The sequence below is a fragment of the Chenopodium album genome, chromosome 12 (assembly GCF_948465745.1).
Source record: "Chenopodium album chromosome 12, dcCheAlbu1.1, whole genome shotgun sequence".
Lineage (NCBI taxonomy): Eukaryota > Viridiplantae > Streptophyta > Magnoliopsida > Caryophyllales > Amaranthaceae > Chenopodium > Chenopodium album.
The window spans coordinates 38,907,980-38,933,028 of NC_137845.1; the positions used below are offsets into that span (position 1 = coordinate 38,907,980).

At 39.8% G+C, this 25,049-nt stretch overlaps 1 protein-coding gene across 1 annotated transcript; it reads left to right on the forward strand.

The window, feature by feature from the left end:
* Window positions 1–18,958: 18,958 nt before the first annotated feature.
* LOC145571152 (uncharacterized) lies at window positions 18,959–19,744 on the forward strand. Its single transcript, XM_081630231.1, has one exon. The coding sequence runs from the start codon at window positions 18,959–18,961 to the stop codon at window positions 19,742–19,744; it is 786 nt and encodes a 261-aa protein (XP_081486357.1).
* Window positions 19,745–25,049: the final 5,305 nt, after the last annotated feature.

A 25,049-nucleotide genomic window follows, 5' to 3' on the forward strand; every position in this document is an offset into this window, starting at 1 on the left:
TGAGAAAAAATAATATTATTTTTGATTAATTGTGTTGAAAATATTTAAAAATAGTATACATTATATTGCATTAATGATGTATATTATTCACAATAAAACTATACAATGTAAATATTGTATGGCTTTTTATTAATAAATTCATTTTGTTTTAAAAAAAATCTATACAATTCCAAAAAAAAAATAAGTTAAGTATGTAGAATAATTTTTAAGAAAAAATTAAATAATAACATCATATGTTGTATTGACGGAAAATTTTATAATGATAGCTTGACATATGTCCAAAATGATCGATGTAAGCATGACATATTTTAGTAATATTTAATACGTAGTAGATAAATTTTTTGAAGGAAAAAAAAAGTTATAAGTTGGTAAAATTATTACAGAAATATTTAACAGAAAACTAACTCTATTATTATTATTATTTCATAAGATTTTAAATCAACACCATGAATAAATTTTTTTTTTTTATTTTCCATTGAACGAACAGCACTATTGTACAACTATATAATGGTAATTCAAATGTTGATATTGTATTTTTTGTTCTATTATTTATACTCTCCACCATATTTCAACCCTCTAAATTATAGCTTATTCTCACTTAATTAAAAGGTCTCAAAATCTTGTGTAACTATTTTAAGTAAATAGAGCATGAAATAAAAATGAATACAATCATTATAAAGATAATATATTATTATAGCTGTATTATCCAAATAATCCTGTTTGGGTTTAATTCAATCCAATTGGGCCTAGTCATTAAATGATCCAATTAAAGCCCAAGGTCAAGGTTCAACTCTCCATATGTGCTAAAGTCAAGATCAGTCCACAAAGCAAGTCAATTGGGCCAAGGCCCACTTCTCTCATATATGCAAAGGTATAAAAGCCTTCAATATCGCATTTGTACGATTATTCACAAAAAGCCTCAAGCAATTAATTCTCTTGCATAACTTTCTCTCTCTACACATTGTACTGACTTTAGCATCGGAGGGGCCTTCCTCGGCAACACCCCCGAGGCTAGTTTACGTGTGTTTGCTGTGCAGGAAACCCTCGGCCCAACATCACCTAGACCGAGCCCAGTCTTCACCACATCTTCTGACCTTCAGCAGGGTCCCATTATTTTCACCCGAAACAATTTGGCGCCGTCTGCGGGGACGACTTTCAAAAACTCTTTAAGCCAATTTCATTAGTTCTACCTCAATCTTAATTCCGATGGCTAAGAATCGCAAGAACAAGAGTAACGGTGCTTCTCCTTTGAGAAAACGCCGAAAGTCACTAGAAGGGGGTCCCTTAGAACGCCCCACTCCTAGTCCATCTCCTCCTCGGGATTGGAGCCCCTCTGCAGGACCCGACTCTCATGGAGAGCCTAGGGAGAGATCTGAATCTCCTTTAATCCAGTCCAATCATCCGCCGATTCCACCTCGGTCAAATGAGGACAACCGGTCCACTCAAAGGACCCAATCTCATGCTCGGAGTCAATCCCGGAGCATTCACACCCACTCTCGCTCTCAGCCGAGGACACCCTTGATGGGGCCCAACTCGGAGGAAGTAGTGAGAGCCTTAGCCGTCCTCATGGAAGCCATGAAGGCCCAAAATATGCCGCCCCCACGTGACCAGACTCCTCCGCAAACCAGGGATCAACGGAGGAACCTCGGCCAGGAGGGGGGAAACCCTCCTCTTTCAAGGAGCTCGGCGAATGGGAGGAGGACACCTGGATAACCGAGAGGGAGAGAAACAGGAACTCTCACTTCTTCAGGGAACCTTCCACTCAACTCACTACGAGTAGATCCCACAAAAGCAGCAGTTCTGCCTCTCGGCCAGATTCTGTTCGTCGAAGCGTTCATGACCGTCTCGGCGATAGGGAACGGAGCATGCACAGCCGCCTCTCCTACCCTGTAGCCGAGGCCCAGACCTCCCAGCCAGGGACGAAAACCACTTCTACCTCTCTGAGAGGGCGGAGCGCGGTCCCTTCGGTTGGGAACAAGGGAAAGGCCGTGATGTTGCCTTCCAGTTCTCCATTCGAGCAGTGGATACTGGAAGCCCATGTGTCGACGGTTAAAATCCCGTCGCACATTACTTATGATGGAACTTCGGATCCGAAGGACCATATTGCCTCGTACGAGGCACACATGCATCTTTGCCCCAGGTCCGAAGCGACTTGGTGCAAATATTTTCCAACCACTCTCAAGGGGGTCGCGCAAGCGTGGATCTCCAAGGGAGTGAAAGAAGGCTCAATAACCGGGTGGGACGATCTTTCCTCCAAGTTCAAGAGCAAGTTTTCTACGACAAACCGCCGAGAGAAGACTACTGCAGAACTCATGGGTCTGCAGCAAGGGGAGGCTGAAAGCCTCCGAGACTATCTGACTCGCTTCAGCAACGAGTCGTCTAGCATTTCACAGCTGGACCAAGGGCTGGCAGTTTTCGCCCTTCAGCACGGTCTCAGAACTGGACCGTTCTCCGACTTCATGGTCATGAATTCACCCAGGACCCTGGAGGAGGCACTGAATGCTTCGGATAAGTTCATCCCAGTTGAAGAGTGGAACAAAACAAAAACCCAACCTCAATCCGGGGGGGAAAAAAAAACAAACACCCTCGTCTGAAGGCCAAGGCCAAAAGGAAAAGGGAAAGGCGAAAGCCTCGGAACAATCTTCGGCCAACGAGTCGAAGAAGGAAAAATCTGCTCCTTTTGCGGGCAGATATGAATCTTACACTCTGCTCTCTCTTCCGCGCGCTAAGATTTACAGCGTGACGAAGGAGGAGCAGAGTTACAGAAAGCCGAGACCACTCCCAGAGTGGTATTAGCGGAAAAATAAAAATCAGTGGTGTGAGTTCCATGAATCACCGGGACACAACACTGAAGAGTGTATCCAGCTGAAGGACCAAATCGAGGATATGGTTCGGAAGGGGTACTTGAAAAAATATATCGCGGATCATCGCGAGAAAAAAAAGGCTGAGAAGTCCGAAAAGGACTCTCGGCAAGAAATTGATTTCCCCCAAAAGAGAAGCAAAACTGCGGAGGAAAAATTTCCTCCAATCCATGTTATCTCAGGAGGAGCATGCTCTCGGAGGGAGCACAAGCGTCACCTCAGGGCTTTGACCCATCAGGTGAACCATGCTAACATTCAGCCACCCCAGTCACCGGTGCCGAACATGACGTTCACAGCCGCTGACTGCCGGGGGGTGACGTACCCTCACGAGGACCCGTTGGTGATCATCGCCACGGTGGCCAACCACGACGTCAGCAAAGTTCTAATTGACGGTGGTAGCGGAGCAAATATTTTGTTCCAAAAGGCCTATAATCAAATCAAGCTGAAGCCCAAGCACCTCACACCGGTATCCTATCCAGTATCCGGATTCAATGGGGCTTCAACTTATCCTGATGGGAAGGTTCTGCTTCCTGTCACCATCGGCTGCGATGAAGCAGCTAGGAACGTCATGACTAAATTTTTGGTCATCGACGCTCCTTCAGTGTACAACGTGATTTTGGGGAGACCCATAATTCACGAGATCCAAGGGGTCGTCTCAACTTATCATCAGCTGATGATCTACGTTTCAGACGCCGGCTTCCCCGAAAGGATCCAGGGCAGCCAAAAGGAGGCCCGAAGGTGCAACTACCTCAAGCCATCCACTAGTCGCCCAGATGACGACGATGAGGATGAGGAGGAGAAAGAAAAAGAAAGAGAGCCGAGCACAAAAAAGCCGAAAGGTCTAAGTGCTTCGGCCCAAGGTTCTGTGCCCAAAGAAAAAGGGCCAGAAAAAGAAAAGGCTAGCTCTTCATCTGAGCCGAAAGACTCAGAGAGCCAGCCGAAGAAGAAAAAGTCTGGGACGCCCGCTGATATAGACACTAGGCCAGATTGTGAAGAGTCCAGCCCATCAACAATGGACCTGGACCAGCAGATTGAAACGGTTGAGTTGACCGAAGGAGATGCCGAGAAATGTGTAACAATCGGGATGGACCTTGATCCGAGCACCCGTTGTGAACTTATTCAACTCCTTCGGGACAACAGAGATGTGTTTGCTTTCTCGGCAGCTGATATGCCTGGGATAAGTCCAGACCTCATCTCCCATAAGCTTAACGTCGACCCAACGTGTCGGCCAGTTAAGAAAAAGAAGCGGAATTACTCCGCAAATAAGAACCGAGACATTGCAGTCGAGGTCAAAAAGTTGCTGGATGCAGGCTTCATCGAGCCCTGTCAATATCCAGAATGGCTGGCGAATGTGGTAATGGTTCAGAAGGCCAATGGTACCTGGAGAATGTGCGTTGACTTCACGGACCTAAATAAGGCTTGTCCGAAGGATTTCTATCCCTTGCCGAGGATCGATCAGCTAGTGGACTCGATAAGTGGCTATGCCTTGCTTAGTTTCATGGACGCATTCTCGGGGTATCATCAGATCTTCATGCACCCCGACGACCGAGCAAAGACGGCATTCGTCACGAACGCCGGGGTGTACAATTATAAAATGATGCCCTTCGGATTGAAAAATGCGGGGGCAACTTATCAAAGGCTGGTGGATCAAGTTTTTACCGATCAAAAAGGCCGAAACATGGAAGTTTATGTTGACGATTCAATCGTCAAGAGCAAAAAATCTGAAGACCATGTTAAGTACCTGGCTGAAACCTTCGCCACCTTAAGAAGACACCAAATGAAGCTGAATCCGAAGAAGTGTGCCTTCGGCGTGAAGTCAGGGAAATTCCTTGGGTTCATGGTCAGCAAGAGGGGGATTGATGCCAATCCCTCCAAAGTCAAAGCAGCGCTCGATCTTCCTGAGCCGAAAACAAAGAGGGATGTTCAGCGGCTCACCGGAAGAATGGCAGCCCTCTCGAGGTTCATTTCCAGAGTTTCGGACAAGGGGTTACCTTTCTTCAAAGCCCTGAAACTCCCAAAAACAAAAGAGCTCGTTTGGGAAGAAGAGAAAAAAGAAGCCTTCAAGCAGCTTTGGGAGCATCTAGCTCATCTCCCAACACTGGCTAGCCCAGTAGAGGGTGAAACTTTGTATCTGTACGTGGCTGTTAGCCCAGCCACCATCTGTGCAGTGCTGCTGAGGGAAGAAAATAAAATTCAGCAACCGATCTACTTCGTCAGTCACACTCTGACGGATGCCGAGACTTGCTACTCTCTACTTGAGAAAGTTGCCTTTGCAGTAGTGGTAGCTGCTCGGAAGCTGAGGCCCTATTTTGATTGCCATCAGATAGTGGTCTTAACTGATCAGTCGCTGGAAAAAGTTCTCGGCAAAGTTGAAAAATCTGGTAGGCTGGCCAAGTGGGCTTTCGAGCTTACCGAATTCAGCATCAGCTACCAGCCGAGAGCAGCCATCAAGGCTCAAGCTCTAGCAGACTTCATGGCCGAATGCTCGTACCAGGAGATGCTAGACGATGAAAAGAAAATCTAGACCGTATTTACGGATGGATCCTCCACCGTAAATGGTTCGGGGGCAAGGGTAGTGATAACCTCTCCCGAAGGCAAATCCTTTGAGTATGCACTCAAATTTTCTTTCAAGGCTTCGAACAACGAAGCTGAATATGAGGCAGCAATCGCTGGCCTAGAATTGTGCATCTCTCTGGAAGCCGAGCATGTCTGTCTGAAAACAGACTCTCAGCTAGTTACATATCAGATCGGTGGCAGCTACGAGGCCAAAGAGCCCTCCATGATAGCCTATCTTGCCAAGATCAAATCAGTCATTGCAAAGCTGAGAACTTTTGAAGTTCAACTGATCCCGAGGGGTCAGAATGCTCAAGCCGGCGCACTCTCCAAACTTGCCAGTTCAACTCTCACTGAGCTGAACAGATCTGTATATGTGGAGGTGCGCCGAGAAAGAAGTGTCGATGAAGCACCTGAAGTGTGCTGCGCTGACCCAGAATCCAGTTGGATGGACCCCATCCTAGCTTTCAAGCTTCGGGGAGAAATTCCCGAAGATAAAATTTTGGCCTCCAAACTGAAGAGAACCAGCTCAAGGTTCATCGTCTTCAGAGGGGAGCTCCTGAAAAAGTCCTTCTCAGCCCCATTGTTGAAGTGCGTGGGTCCAACAGATGCAGATTACATCCTTCGGGAGATTCACCTCGGCATCTGTGGGAACCACATTGGGGGAAGGACCCTAGCCCACAAGGCATTGAGGGCCGGGTATTACTGGCCCACCATGATCTCAGATGCTAAGGAGCTGGTCCGAAAATGTGAAAAATGTCAAAAATTTGCACCAGTCATCCATCAGCCAGCTAGAGACCTTCAGCCGATCCTTAATCCACTTCCATTTGCCTAATGGGGGCTGGATATTTTGGGACCCTTTCCAGATGCACCTTACCAAAAAAAGATGGTTAATAGTCGGCATCGATTATTTCAGCAAATGGATTGAGGCTGAAGCAACTTCGAATATCACAGAGCAAACTGTCAGGAAATTTATCTGGCAGAACATTATTACCCGCTTTGGTATTCCGAAGGTTTTTGTCTTCAATCATGGGATGCAATTTGATAATTTGCCGCTGAGGCGGTACACAGATCAGTTCGACATCATTGGCATACTCAGCAGTGTGTCATCCACAAAGTAATGGCCAAGCCGAAGCTGCAAATAAACAAATCCTCAATGCTTTGAAGAAAAGGGTTGAAGATCAAAAGTCCAAGTGGATAGAGGAACTTCTGGGAACCCCCTGGTCACTTCGGACAACTAAAAAAGAGGCAATGGGCTATTCACCTTTTGAGCTGGTGTATGGTGCCGAAGCCGTCCTTCTAGTGGAAATCGGCTCCGAAAGTTTACGAGTGCACCACTTCTTGGCTGAGAATGAGCAACTTATGAAGGAATCCCTCGATTTCCTCGATGAAGTAAGAGACTCAGCCCGAGACAGAATGGCTGCTTATAAGCAGAGAATCAGCAAATTATACAACCAAAGGGTCCACGCAAGGCCTCTCAAAATTGGAGACCTTGTCCTCCAGAATGCTGCTGCAGTTCAGAAAAGCCGAATCCATGGGACCCTACGAAATTTATGATGAGCTTCAGCCAGGGACATACCGACTTCGTCAGTTAGATGGAACTGAGCTGAAAAATCACTGGAATGCTGATGTAATTAAGAAATATCATGTGTAAACCCTTCGGGGCAGAACAATCTTTGTAAGTACATTTTGAATTATTAATGAAAGACCCCTTCACCATTTCTATAATTATTTGCAACTTTTTATTCTTTTAAGTTTTCTTTATTCTATCTACTCTTTAAGGGTTTTTATTCAGCCTCGTCTGAAACCTTCGCCTTTGGGCAACTGGGTTTCAGATTGCTGACAAACCCGTCTTTTTAAAGAACTCTGGTCTTTCAGCTGAAGTCAAACTTCAGTAAGACTTGTTCTCCAAAGACATGAGTCCATGGACAAGTCTGGGATATTGCCTTAACTGAGCCTTGTATCCCAGAAAGCCATTAACTGAAACATTGCCTTCAATTGGCCTTGTGTTTCAGATATCCATTTTTAAAGATAGACAGAAAATCAAGGATAACAGCAACTATTAAAAAAAAATTTATTCAGCTTCGTCTGAAAGTTAAAGAAACCCAACTCAGTAATCCAAAGACTTGAGTCTTCAGATTACTTGGGGGGGGGGGGGCAAGAGGCACTGTCAGTGCAAGTTTATCTTCAGCAGAATTCTTCAAGCTGAGAGCTTTGTACTTAGCAAATTTTTGTAAAAATTCGTCAAGTTCAGAAACACTAAAGCATTCAAAATAAGGCAAAGTAATTGAAGAAAACGCATCAGATAAATGAGATTAATGCTCGTAAAACGAGCTACAAGTTCAAGAGTTCAAAGGACATAATAAAGCATCGGCAGCCGCCCACAAGCGGAAAGTTACAGCTGCCGAGGTACATTCAAAAACAATTAAAGCAGTTTGTACATCAAGGCAAGCTGAAGCAAAAAACAAGGCAAAAAATTCAGAAGCGGCAAGTCTAAAGTTGAGCGCACGATGAACCGCAAGATTATGAAGACGACTGCCCGAGTTCCTATGCTTCAGCCCGAGGATCAGACTGATCAGCATTATTGGGTCCCATGGTGGCCTCAGTCCCAGCAGCTAAAGAGGCAGGCTTTGCACTCTACTGAGCCTCCCTTTCCCTTTGTTCAGCCTCCATCTCCTTTCTTTCAACTTCTTCTTCGGCTTCTTCAGCCTCAAGGATGTCAGCTTCGATTGGAGTTGGATACTTCATGTGAGGGTCTTCGGGATCCTGGATCCATTCAGCACATTTGGACCAGTCCAGCTTCGGCTCAGCATGTAGGCAGACTCTTCGGCATACTCTGAACCCGTTTCTAAAACCCATGTCGTACTCTTCTTGGGTGTAGATACGGACCTTGAGTAGAGCCTCAGCATCAGCCAACTTCTTCTTTGTCTCCTCCAAGTCTTCCTTGGATTTCTTCAGCTCATCAGCGAGCTTGGAGGAGGAGTCCTTTTGCTCGTTCAGCTCTTGCTGAACCTGGGAAGCTTCAGTCTGAGTCTGGGTCAGTTCATCTTTCTTGGCCCTCAGCTGATCCTCAACCTCTTGGAGCTTAACTCTCTGAGCTCCAACAGCAGTAGCAGCTTCTGAGAGTTGGACATTTCGAGCTTAGAGCATCTCTTCAGCAGCCATTCTATTGGCTTCAAGAGCTTCCAACTTTTGTTGCACTTCGGCTTGTGCGGTAGCTCCCTCTCTGATTCTGCTCTCAATGGCAGCTTTGAATTTGGAGATGTCCACTCCCATATGCTCTTAAAGGAATTTCTCCCCTTCTATCAGTGGGGGAAAAACTTCCTTTTCCATGGCTGCGCAGAAGGTTTGAAGGGCCTCAGCAGCTTTCTTCTCGTATTCTTCACCCTTCTGCTGCTTTTCTTCAGCTGCTGCTTACTTCAGCTTAGCAAGCTTCAGCTCCTCCTCTGCCACTTTCTTCTTTTACTCAGCGGCATCAACCCTATCTTGTAGGGAATCTATCAGCTCTACAGTGAGAGTCTGATTGTGCACAAACAGGAAATAGAGGCACAAGTAAGTAAAAAAAAAAACTGAACTGAAGAGCTGAACTGAAAAAGATAAAGGCAAGGAAAGAGATTTACCTGCATCATCAGCAGTTGATTAGATCTTGCTGGGTCTGGAACTGATCTGCTGGATTCGCCCATCCCAGCAGTGGCCTTTAGCGACCAGATCCTCGCCCTGTCTACTTCGGATAAGCCAGCAAAATTGCCGAAGTAGGCTGCAGCACCTTCTCGGTTCTGGCCCCATATGAGATCCCAGATGTGATCTGGAAGTGGAATGCGGGGGGCCGAAAGCCCATTTCTCCAGATTGCAGCGTCTGGAAAGAAGGAAAGGATGATGATAAAGCTTCCTGAGCCTTAGATGGCTCAGCTTCTTCCTGAGCTTCTTCCTCCTTCCCAGCAGAGTCAATTATTATCACATCTGCTTCTTCAGGGGTGAGGACGAAAGCCTCAACCTCTCTTGCAATATCAGCTGTGAAACCCTCAGCATCGGGCTTCACAACATCTTCAGCATTGTGCTCAGCAGCACTCTCTGGAACCTCTTCTTGGACCCCTCCCTTCGGATCGGGAGTTTTCTGATCCACCTCCATCTCAAGAGGTGGTGAAGGGGTCTTCGGTGGTGATTGAGGTGGTGGCTGAGGAACCCTCGGCGATCCACCGCATTCCTCGGGTTCTCTTATTTCAATGCCGACGGGCCTCGGCCTCGTCTGGAAATCGTGAGGGCCAATGATGGCCATCATTCGTCTTCTTTTGAGAAGAGGTTGCTCGTCCATGTCTGATTCTTCAGACTCTTCTTGTATCTGATCTTCGGGACGAGCAGGGGCTTTCCCTTCTCTTTATCTCTTGCTCTCTTCAGACTACAAAAGACAGGGGGGCAGGAAGAATGTGAGTAAAAAAAAAAGAGAAGAAAAAAGAAGCTGAAAAGCTAAGTCTGAGAACTCACCGAGGTCTTCAGCAAAGCCTCGTCTTCTTCCTCAGCGGCCCTAGCTGCTGCTGCTTCTTCAGCTACTTTGGAGGAGGCATCTCCTCCTTCACAAGCTTCGATGGCCCGCGCAACCTCTTCGGCTGTACGAGCAGCTTCGAGTTCCTCGTCCAACAGCTGGCACCAGGGATCTCTCTTCTTCCACCAAGGTTTCTGCCGCTGATAGAGGGCAGAAGCTTCAATTTGGAAATGAGCCGAGTCCAGATGAACGTCTCTATCCTTCGGCTCAATGATGGAGGGGGCCCGAGTCAGTATGGTCCTCCCTTGGTCAACGCCGAGACGCTCGTAGTCTATTCTAGCAGTGACCTCGTTCAACTCTGGACGCAGAAAATAAGCAAAAGTCAGTTCAGCAACATCAAAATGCTGGATAAGTTATAAATGCGAAAGCAAAAAATAAAAAGAAAAGGCTTCGGCCCCAGCCGAAATAGCTTACCATATTTAAACTTTCGGCTGAGGCCGACAGCAGCAAGCATATGCTCCTTGAAAACATAATGGTTGTCTGGGAGCCAGGTTGCTGGAATTGTTTTCAATCGGACGATCCCCCCTGGGTTATCCATCTTCCCAAAAATGCTGGCCTGATGGAGATTGAAGTCTCCTTGGCCATCGTTTTCTAAAGGACCCAAGCTGAGCATCTCTAGGTCAGGGTTGGAGAGGTATCGGGGGGCGCTGAAGACATAAGGGTGGTCTGGATCTGTGGGTGCCCTAACCTAGATCCATTGGCCTCTCCAGTCTTTATCTGAAGAATCATTCGGCCACATTGTCAGGTACTGGGGTCGGGACTTAATCCGATACCACCCAGGACCATGATGTCCATGCCCACTTTGAGTATTCGGCACCAGCCGATGGACTTTCTTGAAGCAGTGCAGATTTAGGGTATATCTGAAAAACTTACAGACCCACAAGTAAGTCATCACCCTTCGGATTCTGACTGGTGTTAGCTGGCATAAGGAGATCTTGTAATGGATGAGCATGTCTCGGATGAACTCATCCAAAGGGAACCTTAGCCCATACTGAAGCTGTCTAGTGTACACCCCCACATACCTCGAGGGTGGACGATGGATTCTATCAAATGCTAGGGGCATTCGGCACCAATACCCATCGACCTCCATAATGCTGTAGTGCAGCTCAATCTGCTCGGCAAACCGATATACATTAGCATGCTCTACCCACCATGGGTAGGGGCAGCTCTTTATCATAGCTGAGGCTACCTCAGCATCCTCCCACTCAGTAAATCCAGGAAGGACATCCCAAAGCACAGCAGGGACACCTTCGTCCTGTCCAGAAGTGCTCGGCCCCTCCGTTCCTTCAGGAGGTGCCGAAGAAATTGGAGTCGCCCTGATCCCTTCAGCAGGGTCAGGCCCCATTCTTTGTCCGTTCCAAATCCTTGTCCTGTTCCTAGGATCGGGAATTTGCCTTGCCCTTCTTGGAGCACGGGCTCTACCTCTGACTCCTCTCACCATTGTCGAGTTTCGAAGAAAAAGTCGAAAAAAGGGAAAGAATTCGAATTCGAAGAAAAATAAACTAAAATCAAAGGAAATTACCTTAATCTAAAGCGGAATTTGCCGATCCACAAGTTGGTAGTGATGAATTTCAGTTTCTAAGCTTAATTCTCGGGGATTCAAGGAAGTTTTGATGCGGAATCAAGGGTTTTGCGCAAGTCGGAGTTCGTGTTTGTGAAGAAGTGAGGAGAGAGAAAGCGGTTCTCTTGTTTATATTTCAGAAATGGGAATTCTTGGAGTCCGCGCCTTTAATTTCCCTTAAATACCTCACTAAGTAACCGTTAAACACACGTTCCCATGATTAACCACCCATTATCCGTCCAACTTCCACAATTATTCATCCAGCCGCCGTTATTTCAATTGCGGTTTAAATTCAAATTTTTTGGATTAATTAAATCATTTACTTCCCTCCTTTTTTCTGATTAATTAAACCCGACCCGTCATACTTCCAAATCGGGTCTGGGGGGCAAGTTCTTTGGGTCCAATTTAGTCCAATTGGGCCTAGTCATTAAATGATCCAATTAAAAGCCCAAAGTCAAGGTTCAACTCTCCATATGTGCTAAAGTCAAGATCAGTCCACAAAGCAAGTCAATTGGGCCAAGGCCCACTTCTCTCATATATGCAAAGGTATAAAAGCCATCAATATCGCATTTGTACGATTATTCACAAAAAGCCTCAAGCAATTAATTCTCTTTCATAGCTTTCTCTCTTTACACATTGTACTGACTTTAGCATCGGAGGGGCCTTCCTCGGCAACACCCTCGAGGCTAGTTTACGTGTGTTTGCTGTGTAGGAAACCCTCGGCCCAACATCACCTGGACCGAGCCCAGTCTTCACCACATCTTCGGACCTTCAACAGGGTCCCATTGTTTTCACCCGAAACAAATCCAAAAATTAAATATTTTTGTTAAAAATGGGGGGGGGGGAATTTTGGAAGGAAAAAACAACACCAAGAAGTGACACGTGTTATTCCTGGTGTCTTTTTTAGTATTATGTTGTTGACTGATATGCTATGAAATAATAAACAATTAACTATAGAAATGATTAAGAACATAGAAATAATTTAAAACATAGGCCATCAATCTTATGAAATTGTTCCCGAAAATTCTTATTTTTCTTTATTTTGATTTTGCAAGTTGCTGCAATAACAAGAAATAATCAATAGCATTAGTAATATTCCAACATTAGTAATATATTTTGCAACATATGAATAATTTAGAACACATTAATATGTTGTAGAACATAGGAATAATTTATAACATAGGAATAACATAAATATAATAGCATGACATATTGACATTTATAACAATTCCAGCTTACTACTCTCCCCATAAATATTACCCAAAAATTAACATAGTAAGATGTTCACTTTTGCACAATTTAATTTCAATTCCCATAATACAATATTTAAGCAAATATATATATCTTTGAAAAAAAAACAAATTAAATGCAACAACAAATTCTAGATCTCAACTAGAAAAACTTAATATACTATCTATCCATCATATTACATCATGACTCAAGCAACAAAAATGACACTATCTATCCATCATATTCCAAGAATAAGCAATGTACAGCTGATTTCATGCAAAATGGGCAAAATTTCTTCCTTTGAACCACTTCATATGATAAATACTATCAATTGAAGCATAAGTAGAGCAACATTCTAGTGTCACAATAAAAGCATAGGAACATTTTAGTACATAGAAATATTTTAGAACATAGAAATATTTTAGAGTTAAAAAATTAGTGTTTGGATAATAAGAAATTTTGGGGTATTAATTGGAGGAAAGTCACAAGTACACTTTCAGCTAGTAGTATTAATATTACGAATTTCATTGAAGGAGAAATGTTTACGAATGCTCTAAACCATACTATTCTTGATTGTGCTATGGAGTTCAAATATTGGCAACAACAAATGAAAGACAAGTGGCTAAAAATTTGGGGATGTTTCATCACCTATGATGTTTAATCGGGTTTAGTAGAGAAAAATTTAAAAAAGGAGAGAAATTATCACTCTAAAAAATGGAAATGAGGAATGGGTTTTCGAACAAAGAAACATCGAAGCCCTTATTCATGATAACTTAAAGGCTATCTATAATCCGAATACTTTACATATTGATGATATAGGGGAGCATATTGATCTGGTCATGAGAAAGTTAGCTCTACCTTCAATACCAGATTCGGGGAAGGAGGATTTAGTTTGACCTTTTACAACGCAAGAAATTAGGAAAGCGATGTTTTCTATCCACGCCTTGAAATCTCCGAGGCCTGATGGCTATATTGCGGAGTTTTTTCAGTTTCATTAAGATGTAGTGTGGACTTCGGTGGTTAGGGCTGGCAAAAGTTGACTTGACCCGAAAACCCGACCCAAACCCGGCCTGAAAATAGCAGGTTTGGATTGAGATTTTTTACCCAAAAACTTAAATGGGCCGACATGAACTCGATCTGATAATTAAATGGGTTAGGTTTAGGTTGAAAATTTCAACCCGAAAATGACCTATTTAATAAAAAAAAAAACGAAAAAAAAATTTGAACAAACTTGATTAAAATTCAGCCCAAGCCCAAATGTAACTAGTATCTAAAACCCTAAAGGGCTTAAATCCTAAATGCCTTCTCCTTAGCCGTTTTAGGCTCTCTCTCTCTCTCTCTCTCTCTGATATTTCAATTCTCTCTCTCTTCAACTCTCAACGTTTCAAACCCCCCAAATCAATCTATCTCGGGTTTTCCATCCTTAGATAGATCTTCCTCTCCTTCATGGTTTAAGTGTTTAAACATTCACCACTTCACCCTTCAAGGTAATTTGCTATTTCGAATTTCTCTTTTATACTTATTTTGTTTGTTTGTTATAATATGGTTTGCATTTAGATTTTTGTTATTATATAATTAATATGTTGAAAATTGATGTTGTTAAATTCTATTGTTGTTTTGTTGATATAAATTATACGTGATGTTCATATAAATTTTGATTTAATTTATTTTATATGGTCTTGCATGTATGTTGTTGTTGTCTTGTTCATATAATTTAGATTTATATTGCTGGGTTAGATGTTTTTTTTAAAGTCATTCAGTTTAATTTTGTGAGCATGTTTTTGGCTTGTCTTTTTTTACTCCTTTTTGGTTTTTCTATGCTATTAAAAGCCTAATTTTGATGTTGTTTTAATTGCTATTCAAACCATAATATACGGTATTGTAATTTTTTGTTTTGATTATTGTTGTTTGTGTTTGTTATATTTTTGTATTGTAGGGATTAAGTCTTTTATTATTGATGAATTTTCATTTTTTTAGCAGATTTGGATCCTCATACGCGCCACATACATCGTCCCTGCTTCAACTTGCTTCAATTCTCCAGCATTGCAATTTGTTTGAGAATTATGTTGTGTATAAAGTTTGAATAAAACATAAAAAACATTGGTTGCTTTTAAATTCTGTTTGTAACATTAGTATACTATATTTTAGTATTTAATCTTTAATTAGATTTGCTAGATAATGTAATTTAAAATTCAAGTCAAGTTAAAACAGGTTACATTTGGGTTGACCCAAACCCATTTAATATCAAGTCATTTTAAGGTAAAAAATAACCTTATTCAAACCCAAATAAATAAATCAGGTCAAATCAGGTTATTTTCGAGTTGACTCGAACCCGAAAATATCAGGTTTAGGTTGGTTTTCTCAACCCGAAAACTTAAATGGATCAGGTTCGGGTTGGGGGGTAGCTGACCCGAAATCAGTTGACCTGAACACGAACCCGACCTGACCTGATTCGTTTGCAAGCCCTATCAGTGGTGACTGTAGTCTAGAGTTTTTTCATGATAGGTTATTTGTTGAAGAAGTTAAATGCTACAATTTTGGTAATGATACCAAAGGTGGATATCCCAAAATTAACTTCTCAGTTGCGGCTGATCAGTTTATGTAATACTACTTACAAATGCATAGCAAATTGCTTGGTGAACAAAATGAAGGAGTTTCTACTGGATCTCATTACGGAGCATCACAATGCTTTTATTCCAGGTCGCTATGTAGAAGATAATTAATATCCTCTTGAGCCATGATCTTTTCCATTTTATTAATACAAGTAATGGTCTTACTTTTAAGGCGGCTTTTAAGTTGGATATGTCAAAAGCTTATATGATAGGGTAAATTGGTTGTTTCTACTTAAGGTACTTGGAGCTTATGGTTTCCCTGTACGATGGGTACAGTGGATCTCTCAGTGTATTTCGACGGTTGCTTATAAAATTCTTGTTAATGGTAAGGTGTCGGAAATGTTTAAGCCTCGTTGTGGCTTGCGACAAGGTGACCCCTTATCACCATATCTTCTCCTTTTTTGTATGGATATTCTGTCAAGAATGTTGAACCTAGCAGAAGATTTGAAGCAATTTAGAGGCCTAAGGGCTACTAGGCGATCGCTGTCCATTTCTCACCTTTTTTTTTGCAGATGATGCCATGATTTGTTTTTGAGGCAACAGAGACTTCTTGTGTGAATATTAATGGTATTCTCAAGAGGTTTGGAGAGGTTTCAGGCCAACAACTAAATTTTCAAAAATATTTTGTTAAGTTTAGTAGGTTTATGTCAAGTGAGAAGGCATATATTTTTAAAGGAATTCTGAATGTTGGAAGTGTTCAGGGTATGGAAAGGCACTTGGGGCTCCCTTTTAATCTTATAGTGAGTGTAGACACCTAATTGTGTCTCCCCAAAAACCAAACCCAGTGATGAATATCTTTCATGTAATTGATTATCGAACAAGGTGAAATGTGAAAGAGACTTGTGAATGCTTCTGTTTTAACAAAAATATTTCTTTCTGTTTTTGAAAATATTTCTTTTTGTACCCTATTTATGAAAAATGTCCAGTCCAATTTAGTTTGGTCCATGATAAGGGTCTAATAATGGTGTAATTGGATTGGGCTCGAAAAGAGCTTTCCAACGATATATTATAAGCCCAATTCCGATGAATAATGAGGAAGTTATGGCCAAAATACTAAAGTGGGCCCAAACCGGATTTTACCTACGGCCCAATGATCAAGTGGAGGGTCCAAAGGTTTAATCCCATTCCTATACTAATTAGGATTTATTAGAAGCTTCTATAAGTTTTTAAAAGATCTTAATTATCCTTTTTGAAAAGATAAGATCAAAGAGTTTGAAATTGGATAAAACTTTCCCTTTTTAAGTCCTAATTCTATTCGAAATGAAAGACGTTCAAAGATGATCAGATATTATTTTCGTTACTCATAATTTTTATCCAAGTCTTATATGATTGGATAGATAATGAAATTATATTTCCAATGATATATTATAATATTAATTCCAAGATATAACGAAAAAGATATGAAACAAATACGAAACTCTATCCAAAACTGACACCCTTCCACTATTTCGGCCATATCTTTTATTATACTAAATATTTTAATCTGATTCTAATTGGGTTGGAAATTAGACTTTGAGAGCTTTCCAACGACATATTATATGATTTATTTCGACTTCTGGATCAAAAGTTATGATAAAAACAAAATCCGTAAAAAACTATCTCGTCGCGCTGCGACAGCTCTGTCGCGCCGTGTTGGACCATGTCGCTCTGCGACAAAACCAATTTTATTCCAATTCAAATTCTAACTCTTTTCTATCGTTTCTGAAATATTTTCTCTATAAATAGGGTCGATATTCTCCTTTTTTAAATGATCAACAATTCAACAATCATCTAATTCTAATTCTCTTCTCTCTCTTAAGCTAGAAGCTTATTCTTTCTCCCTCTTTCTAAGCCTTCCCTTTTCAAATAAAAATACCGCATTCACAATTTCTAGACACAACTAGCCAAGCTCGAAGTTGCCTTTTCCCTAGACGTGTAAGGTTGATAATTTATGAGGGTTTGGTCCCAAATCTTATTTCAATTATTTGATTAGATTTATTATTTAAGATTTTCCTTGAAGTCACTAACGTGTGTATTGTTTTGATAGAAAGAGATACGAGGCATCAAAATAAGTAATTGGCTTACTTTCTATTCTTTAGAAAGCATGTTTAGGTTTTATTAATTCCTAGTATCATGTTAGGATGTTTTTATTGTTTTCTAGTATCATGTTTAGGTTGCTTTCTATTTCTTCTATCATGTTAGGGTTAAAGATTTGATATTTATTGTTTAGTGATATGCTAGGATTTGTTATTAATCTTGTTAGTATCATGCCTAGGATCTTGCTAATATTATTATGCTTTCATGAGATTGAGATTTTGATGATGATGATTTGTTATATCAATAATATTATGTTGCTTGATATTATTGTTATTGCTTGATCACGCCCTCTCTTGCAAGTTTAAAGAGAATTTGTACTTATAACCACGCTTAATAAGATAATTAATAATTTTATTTAGGCTAATATGATTTTAATTCAAGTGATCGCTAATAATAGATTTGTTTGTGCATTAATATTCAACCAACATAGATAAAACATGTTTGGGTTAATATATTGATTGTATGTTAGTCAGAAAGCACACATGAATATAAGAAGAATAAAGTAGAGGCCTATTTTTAGAACAGGTTCAATCTCTTTTAGGTTGGATTTGTACCTTCATCCCCGAATATCCAGTCATGGTTCCAGACCACTATGGAGTTAGCGATCTCATTGATCGTGAAGGGGTGTAACCTTCACCCTGTGAACGGTTTACAAGTTCCTAAAACTTGTTGGCAACTCTTTTGCTCTAGCTTCCTTCCTTTTAGACGCCACCATACTTAAGTGTATGATCACAGTGGGACTCGAGTGTGGGATGCTTGAAATATTCCCTATAGTGAGTAAGAAATCTTCCTTTCAATTTTTGGTGGACAAGGTTTCTAAGAAGATTTCGACTTGGAATAATCTTCAGCTCTCACAAGCTCACAACCAGACAAGTTAATTTTGATCAATACAGTTCTTATTGGGATCTCATCCCATGTCATGAAATGCTTTAAATTGCCTCTTGCAATCACAAATGCGATTGATTCTATGCCAGGTTCTGGTGGGCTTCGAATGGTGCTAAAAGTGTCCACTGGGTTAAGAGGGAGACCCTCCATCTTCCTAAAGGTCTGGGAGGATTAGGGATTCGATCTATGGAATGTTTGAACTAATGACACTCTCTTATTAAAATAGGTATGTAGGATGCACTGTAATCCTCAATTACTTTTATTAAGGTCTTTTGGGTAACCCCACCAGTGTGCTTTGTGTACTAGAGTAGGGATTAGATCTCTTAGGGGCAATGCTTTATGGGGTAGAAGAGGACTGCAACAGGTCGTTTACAAGATTTTTTTCAGGGCATGCTTAGAAGATTGATAATGGAGAGAAGGTGAAAGTGGCGAGTATGAAGTGGGTAGGGGGGAAATCCCAATGGTAAAGTCGAACCAACCCTTGCTTGGGATTGGTTCTTGGAAGGTTAAGGACTTACTGGTTGGTGCCCTTAGGAAGTGGAATGCAGCTATGGTTAGAGATCGTTTTGAGTGGGAGTTGGCATAGAAGATTTAAGGGCTAGAACTACTAGAGGTAGAGGAAGAGGATCTCTTGTATTGGATGCATCATAAGTCGAGTGCCTACACTGTGAAGACGGGGTATGCTTTCCTCCTTACACAAAATGTAGGGCTTCCTCTGGCTAGGAATTTGGAGTTCTTTAAAGTCCTATGGAGGTTGAATATACCACAAAAATGGAGTATGTTTTTATGGAAGATTTTTATGAATGGCTCGGCGGTTAGAGATAACCTCCATCATAGAGGGATTGATGTGGGAAAACATTGTGAGGTTTGTGATGCACCAAGTGAGAACTTACAACACTTGTTTAGAATTTTCCTGATAGCTAAATATGCTTTGCGAGCTAGCTCTTTGGGTATTGTCTCTGAATCTACCCCTTTGTGGTACCGAGTTCAGGGTTATATCCTGCTATTTTATAGCGAGGATGGGATACAAAGTGACCGAATTAAGACTCTCATAGGCACTTTGTGGAGCTTATGGATCACTAGGAACGAGAGAATTTTTCGAAATGGTGAAGGTGACCTCGGTTCCTTTTTCAGAAATTTGGAAGAGGCGAAAGGTGAGTTGGATGTTTTCCTTCGGCCAATTACTCAAAGCCCGGGGGAAGAAATTGAGAAAGGCATTCAGCATGGCCCCACGGGGTTTTGTTTGTGTTGCAATAGGCTCAAATGCCTTGCCTTTGGCGCCTCCTTTTCACCAAGTTTACGAGGTTATAATAGTGGTGGATGGGTCTTGGCAGAAGAACACAAGAAATGCGGAGTGTGTTGGGTTTTTGTGGTAATGGAGAGGTTTTTCAGGCTGGTGGCAGTTCTTTTTGCAGGGTGGCTTTAGCCTTACATGTAGAATTCCAAGCTTGTTTACAAGATATGAAGTGGGCTAGAAGTATAAATTTTGAGAGGATCAATATTTATACAGATTCGGAAGCTTTGGTTACTCGTCTTAATTAAGGGGAAGAAAGTTGTAGATGTTGATCTACTTTGGACTACGAAGGAAACTCATATGGTTGTGAAACTATTTAAAAGCTGAGTAATTGGAAGGTTGATAGGGAACAAGTTGCTTTAGCACACAACATCGCTAATGAGTGCCGAAAGAACTTTACTTGCTTTAGTAATATGTAATCTTTAAGTTTTAGTTTGCTCTTGTTAAAAACAAAAGAAATATTTTAGAACACAGGCCACAATAAATATAATTTGGAACATAGAAATAAATCTTAATATTGTTCCCAAAACTTCTAATCTTTCATCATTTTGGCCATTCATGTTGGTACAATTTCAGTCAACCAAAAATATTAGCAACATTTTCAAACCCTATAATCACAAATAACTAATGCATTATTCGAGCTCTAAAACTCAAGAATGTCAAACAATTTTAATTAAAATTCAAACCCTAACATCCTTGTAAGATAAATCAGTAAAATAAAATCGGACAACTTTGTAACAATGTAAACTAAAAAATCAGTAAAATTTTCAAAAAAAAAATTCCTAAAAAATTAAACATTAAAAAGGCTAAAAAATAGAACAAAAATAAGTAAAAATTCTAGAAAAATCGAACACATAGATGTATAAAAGTTGTCCGAGTTTAGTTATTGCAAAATCGAAGAGAATCGAATAAAATCAAACAAATTTCGAAGAGAATCAAACAAAATTGAAAAGAATTAAACAAATTCGAACCAAAGTGAAGAGAATAGAAAAAAATCGAACAAATTTCGTTGAACTGTAATTTGAACAAAAATTACCTAAAATCTCTGAAATTCGAAACCTAAATTCGCTAAAAATTCCAACCCTAAAATCGTTGAAGTTTGAGCCCTAAAATCACTGAAGTTTGAACCCTAAAATCGCTAAATAATTTGAACAAAAATGGATAGAAAATCGAAATCTAATTAGAAAAAAAAAGAATTACTAAAAAAATTAAAATTAAGTACCGAAAATATGAAACGTCTAACAAAATCGAAAATTAATACCTGAATTGCAACATACAAGGAATTTTCTCTGAAATTTGCTCTTGATTTGAACAATTTAGGTTGTTTATTCGAAATTTGAATGAAAATATTTCAATTTGCAGCAATATGTGGTCGATTTTGAGGTTTGAGGAGAATAAGTAAAGATGTTTGAAAGTTTGAGGAGAAAGAAAACTTTGGACAGTGGGTTAGATGTTTGAGGGGAGGGTTTGTGTATTAATATTAACCATGCATCTCAATCAAATCATATATATATATATATTATATTAATGTAATTTGTTGATATGTGAATAATTTTATTATAATTATTTCACGTTGATTGAACCCACTAATATAAAATGGTACATTTGCCATTAGCTATATATTGTAATATGTTGAATAAATTTTAAAGGAGTCAATAATATAGAACAAGTCGTTTTAAATCATACAAAATCCTTATAACTTGCAAATATATATCAAACCCACAAAATGTCATTTGTTTTCCTATACATAGAACAAAACGGTGTTGTCCTATACATTTTAGCAATAATAATACTCATTATATACTAAAACACTTTTTATCAACCAAAACACTTTTATATCTTCTTACCAATACCTTGATCTTAATCACCAAAATCCAAACCCATTCCACCTCATCATTAAGTTTTGGTACTTAAACTTGAGGGATTCTAAATGCAGTTTCGTTAGGTACGTAGAAATGCAGTTTAAGGGCTAGGAAGTAATTTTGCATGGCTTTTGCTCAGCTGAGTGGAATTCCACCTCAGCTCCCGTTTTACCTTATGTCAGGCCGTTGTGAGTGTATTTTGGTATTTTCTCACGTATTTGGTAGTGTTTGGTGCATTGTAGATTTTATCACGTATCCGTACTTTGGCTTTTGATATCCTAAAAATTACACATCTCTTGTCTGTTTTATTAACTTCTTTCTCTCTCTCTATCTCACTCTCTCCTCTCGATCTCTCATTCAGTATCTCTGGCTTTTTGACTCCATTATAGCTTAGCTTTGCCGGAATTCGCAAGCTTGTGAAGGTCGGTGTTTGGGTGAATCTCGTCGGTGAAGACTTGCCGCAGCTAAAGGCGCTAAATTAAGTAAGTACAATTTATTTTTTGTGTTGGAGTTAATTGAGTTCAAATATTATGGTCTAATTAAATTTGGGGGTTTGTTCAATTTCGAATTGAGTAAGGGTTGAATTAGGGATTTTTCAATGTAATTAGGTTTTATGGGAATCATCTTATTAGTCGTGAATGTAATTGAGTAAGGGTTGAAATGAGTTAGGGTTTTTTTTGAAGTTGGGGGGTGTTGGTTGAGTTAGAATATTATGGTCTAATCAAAGTTGGGGGTTTGTTCAATTTCGAATTGAGTAAGGGTTGAATTAGGGTTTTTTTAATTGTAATTGGGTTTATTAGGAATCGTGTTATTAGTCGCGAAATGAGTTAAGGTTTTATTAAAGTTGGGGGATGTTGATCTCGAATTGACTTAGGGCTCATATAAAGATTGTGTATTTGATGTTCCTTTATTTCGCATTTTTAATAATTTGGTTTAGTAATTTTGTATGGTTTGATTATTTGTATTGAAACCATGGTCTTTAAATTGAAGGTGAATCTGTTTAAATTTGTTATCCTAGTGGTTTTTGTTTTTGAATATCTTATTGTGTACATGGTTATGATGATCTTGTTTGTTTGATTTGATAGGTTTGTAACTTAAGGGTAGAAAATGAGAAACAATACAATTGTGCAAACAAAGAAGAGCTGGAAACAATTTGTGGTGAGCAATTCTTACTAATTATCAAGTAAATTATTTAGAGTAGTGTGGTTGAAATGTGTGTAGTAGTGAAACTAATGTGTTGGTGACAACAGGATCCTCCCAAGAATGTCAAGGATCCTTCCAAGACATTGAAGGATCCTTCTCCTTCCAAGACTATGAAGGTCGCGAAGCTCTTGGCTGCTAGCAAAGCGGGTGAAGTAAAGGTGAAGAATAGAAAGCAAGTCACTGATGATATGGAGTCTGGACATCTTAGTGATGGTTCTGAAGACAATGGTTCCAATTATACGCACGGTGTAGACAGTTAAGGGGAGTCCTCTTTTATGAACTCGGGGTTGAACAACTTGGTTAATTACTTGATAAGGAAGGGTAAGAAGAGGAAAAGGAAAAAACATGAGCATGCAAACAAGAGGCAGAATATATAGTTTTATGTCTTATTTTATTGCAACCACTACGATTTATGTGTATGTTATATGACAACTCTGTGAACTTTGTGCCTTGTGATATTTAATGTAGGTAATAAGCAAAGGGAATAAGGTAATAAGCAAAGGGCTGACTTTAACTTAACTTTGGTAGCAAGATTTTAGATTCAATTTAGTTTAGTCACATGCTCCACCCCTGTTTCCGTTTTTTTTAAGTTACATCCTTAAATTTTGTAGCAAGGTATTATTTATATATAAGTATTTGTAATTAATTGTTATCTAATCAGGCTGGTGCTAAATACCGTACTCCTCCACAGTATTTGCCACCTTGTTCAACCTGGTATTCCGACAAGGGCTTGGATGAAGACCCCTGTTCTCATTCTTGGAACGAGGACATCTCCGATGGCGTGGCAGGTCGGCGGAGAACTAAGCGTACTGGATTGGACTTAGTGACTGTTGTGGGTTGGATTTTCACTCGGCTTAGTATTATTTCATGTTATGGGTTTTCTTTGCTTGTTATGAATTAAACTTGATTTGTGCTTCACTAGTATTATGAACTTATGTGTTTACTATGTTTTATTAAGAATGTTATGTTATCATGGTTGTAAGAACTAATTAATGACTATGTTTGTTAATGTTATTGGTGTTTGTTATATTATTGGGGAGTGATTTATTATTATCATGTTTGTGCATTGAAGTCTCAATGATTAAAATATGGTGTCCCATTATCATGCAGTGGATTAAATTGCAAATTCGTTATTTCAATGGTACCCTTTATATTCACAGTGGTACCCTTTATCTTAACAGTGCTACAATTACCATTCCAATGGTATCCTTTATCTTAACAGTGCTACCCTTTTTCTTAAGTGCTAAGATTACCATTCCAGTTGTACCTTTTATCTTTACAGTGCTACCCTTTACTATTACCGTGGTACCCTTTACCATAACACTAGTACACTTACCATTTCAGTTGTACCCTTTATCATTACAGTGGTACCCTTTATCATTTCAGTGGTATCTTTTTACATTCAGTGGTACCCTTTATCATATCAGTGGTACCATTCAACTTCTACGATATAGTGAATTGAATTAACCATAAATGTTTAATTCTACGATATTCATCAACCTTTCAACTAATACTAACAACGGCACACCTGTTAAATATTTACTTGGAATTACTTACAAGGATAGAAGGGCAATGATTAAGTCATTAACCTTCAACTTATTACTTATTAAACAATTACTAAGAATTACTTTGAAGGGTAGAACGGTAATGATTGTGTCATTAACATTCAACTATTACTTGAGAACGACACAATTGTTAAACAATTACTAAGAATTACTTTCAAGGGTAGAAAGGTAATGATTGTAATTTAACATTTAACTATTACTGAGAACGGCACAATTGTTAACAATTACTAAGAATTACTTTCAAGGGTAGAAAGGTAATGATTGTAATTTGACATTCAACTATTACTGAGAACGACACAACTGTTAAAAAGTTGCTACGATCAACAAATGTTGCGATGACCTTAAAAATAACTATTACTAATATTGGAATAATAATAATTTGAATCCCTATTAAACTACAAAATCACTACAACCCTTCTGTATCTAAATGGTACCGTTTATTGCTAAATGGAACCATTTACTATTTTAGTGGCACCCTTGATCAATAATAGTAATTACTTGAATCCCTATTAGACTTCATCATCAGTAGTATCCTTCGGTATCTAAATGGTACCCTTTATTATTTCAATGGTACCCTAGACGAATAGTAATAATTTCTTGAATCCATAATATACTTCATAATCAGTAGAACCGTTTATTATTAAAGTGGTACCATTGATTATTTCAGTGGTACCTTTTATTATTCCATTGGTATCCTATATTATTTCACCAGTACCCTTTGGTATCCAAATGGTACCCTTTACTATTTCTGTGGTACCCTTTATCATTTCAGTGGTACCCTTCAACTTCAACGATATAGTGAATTAA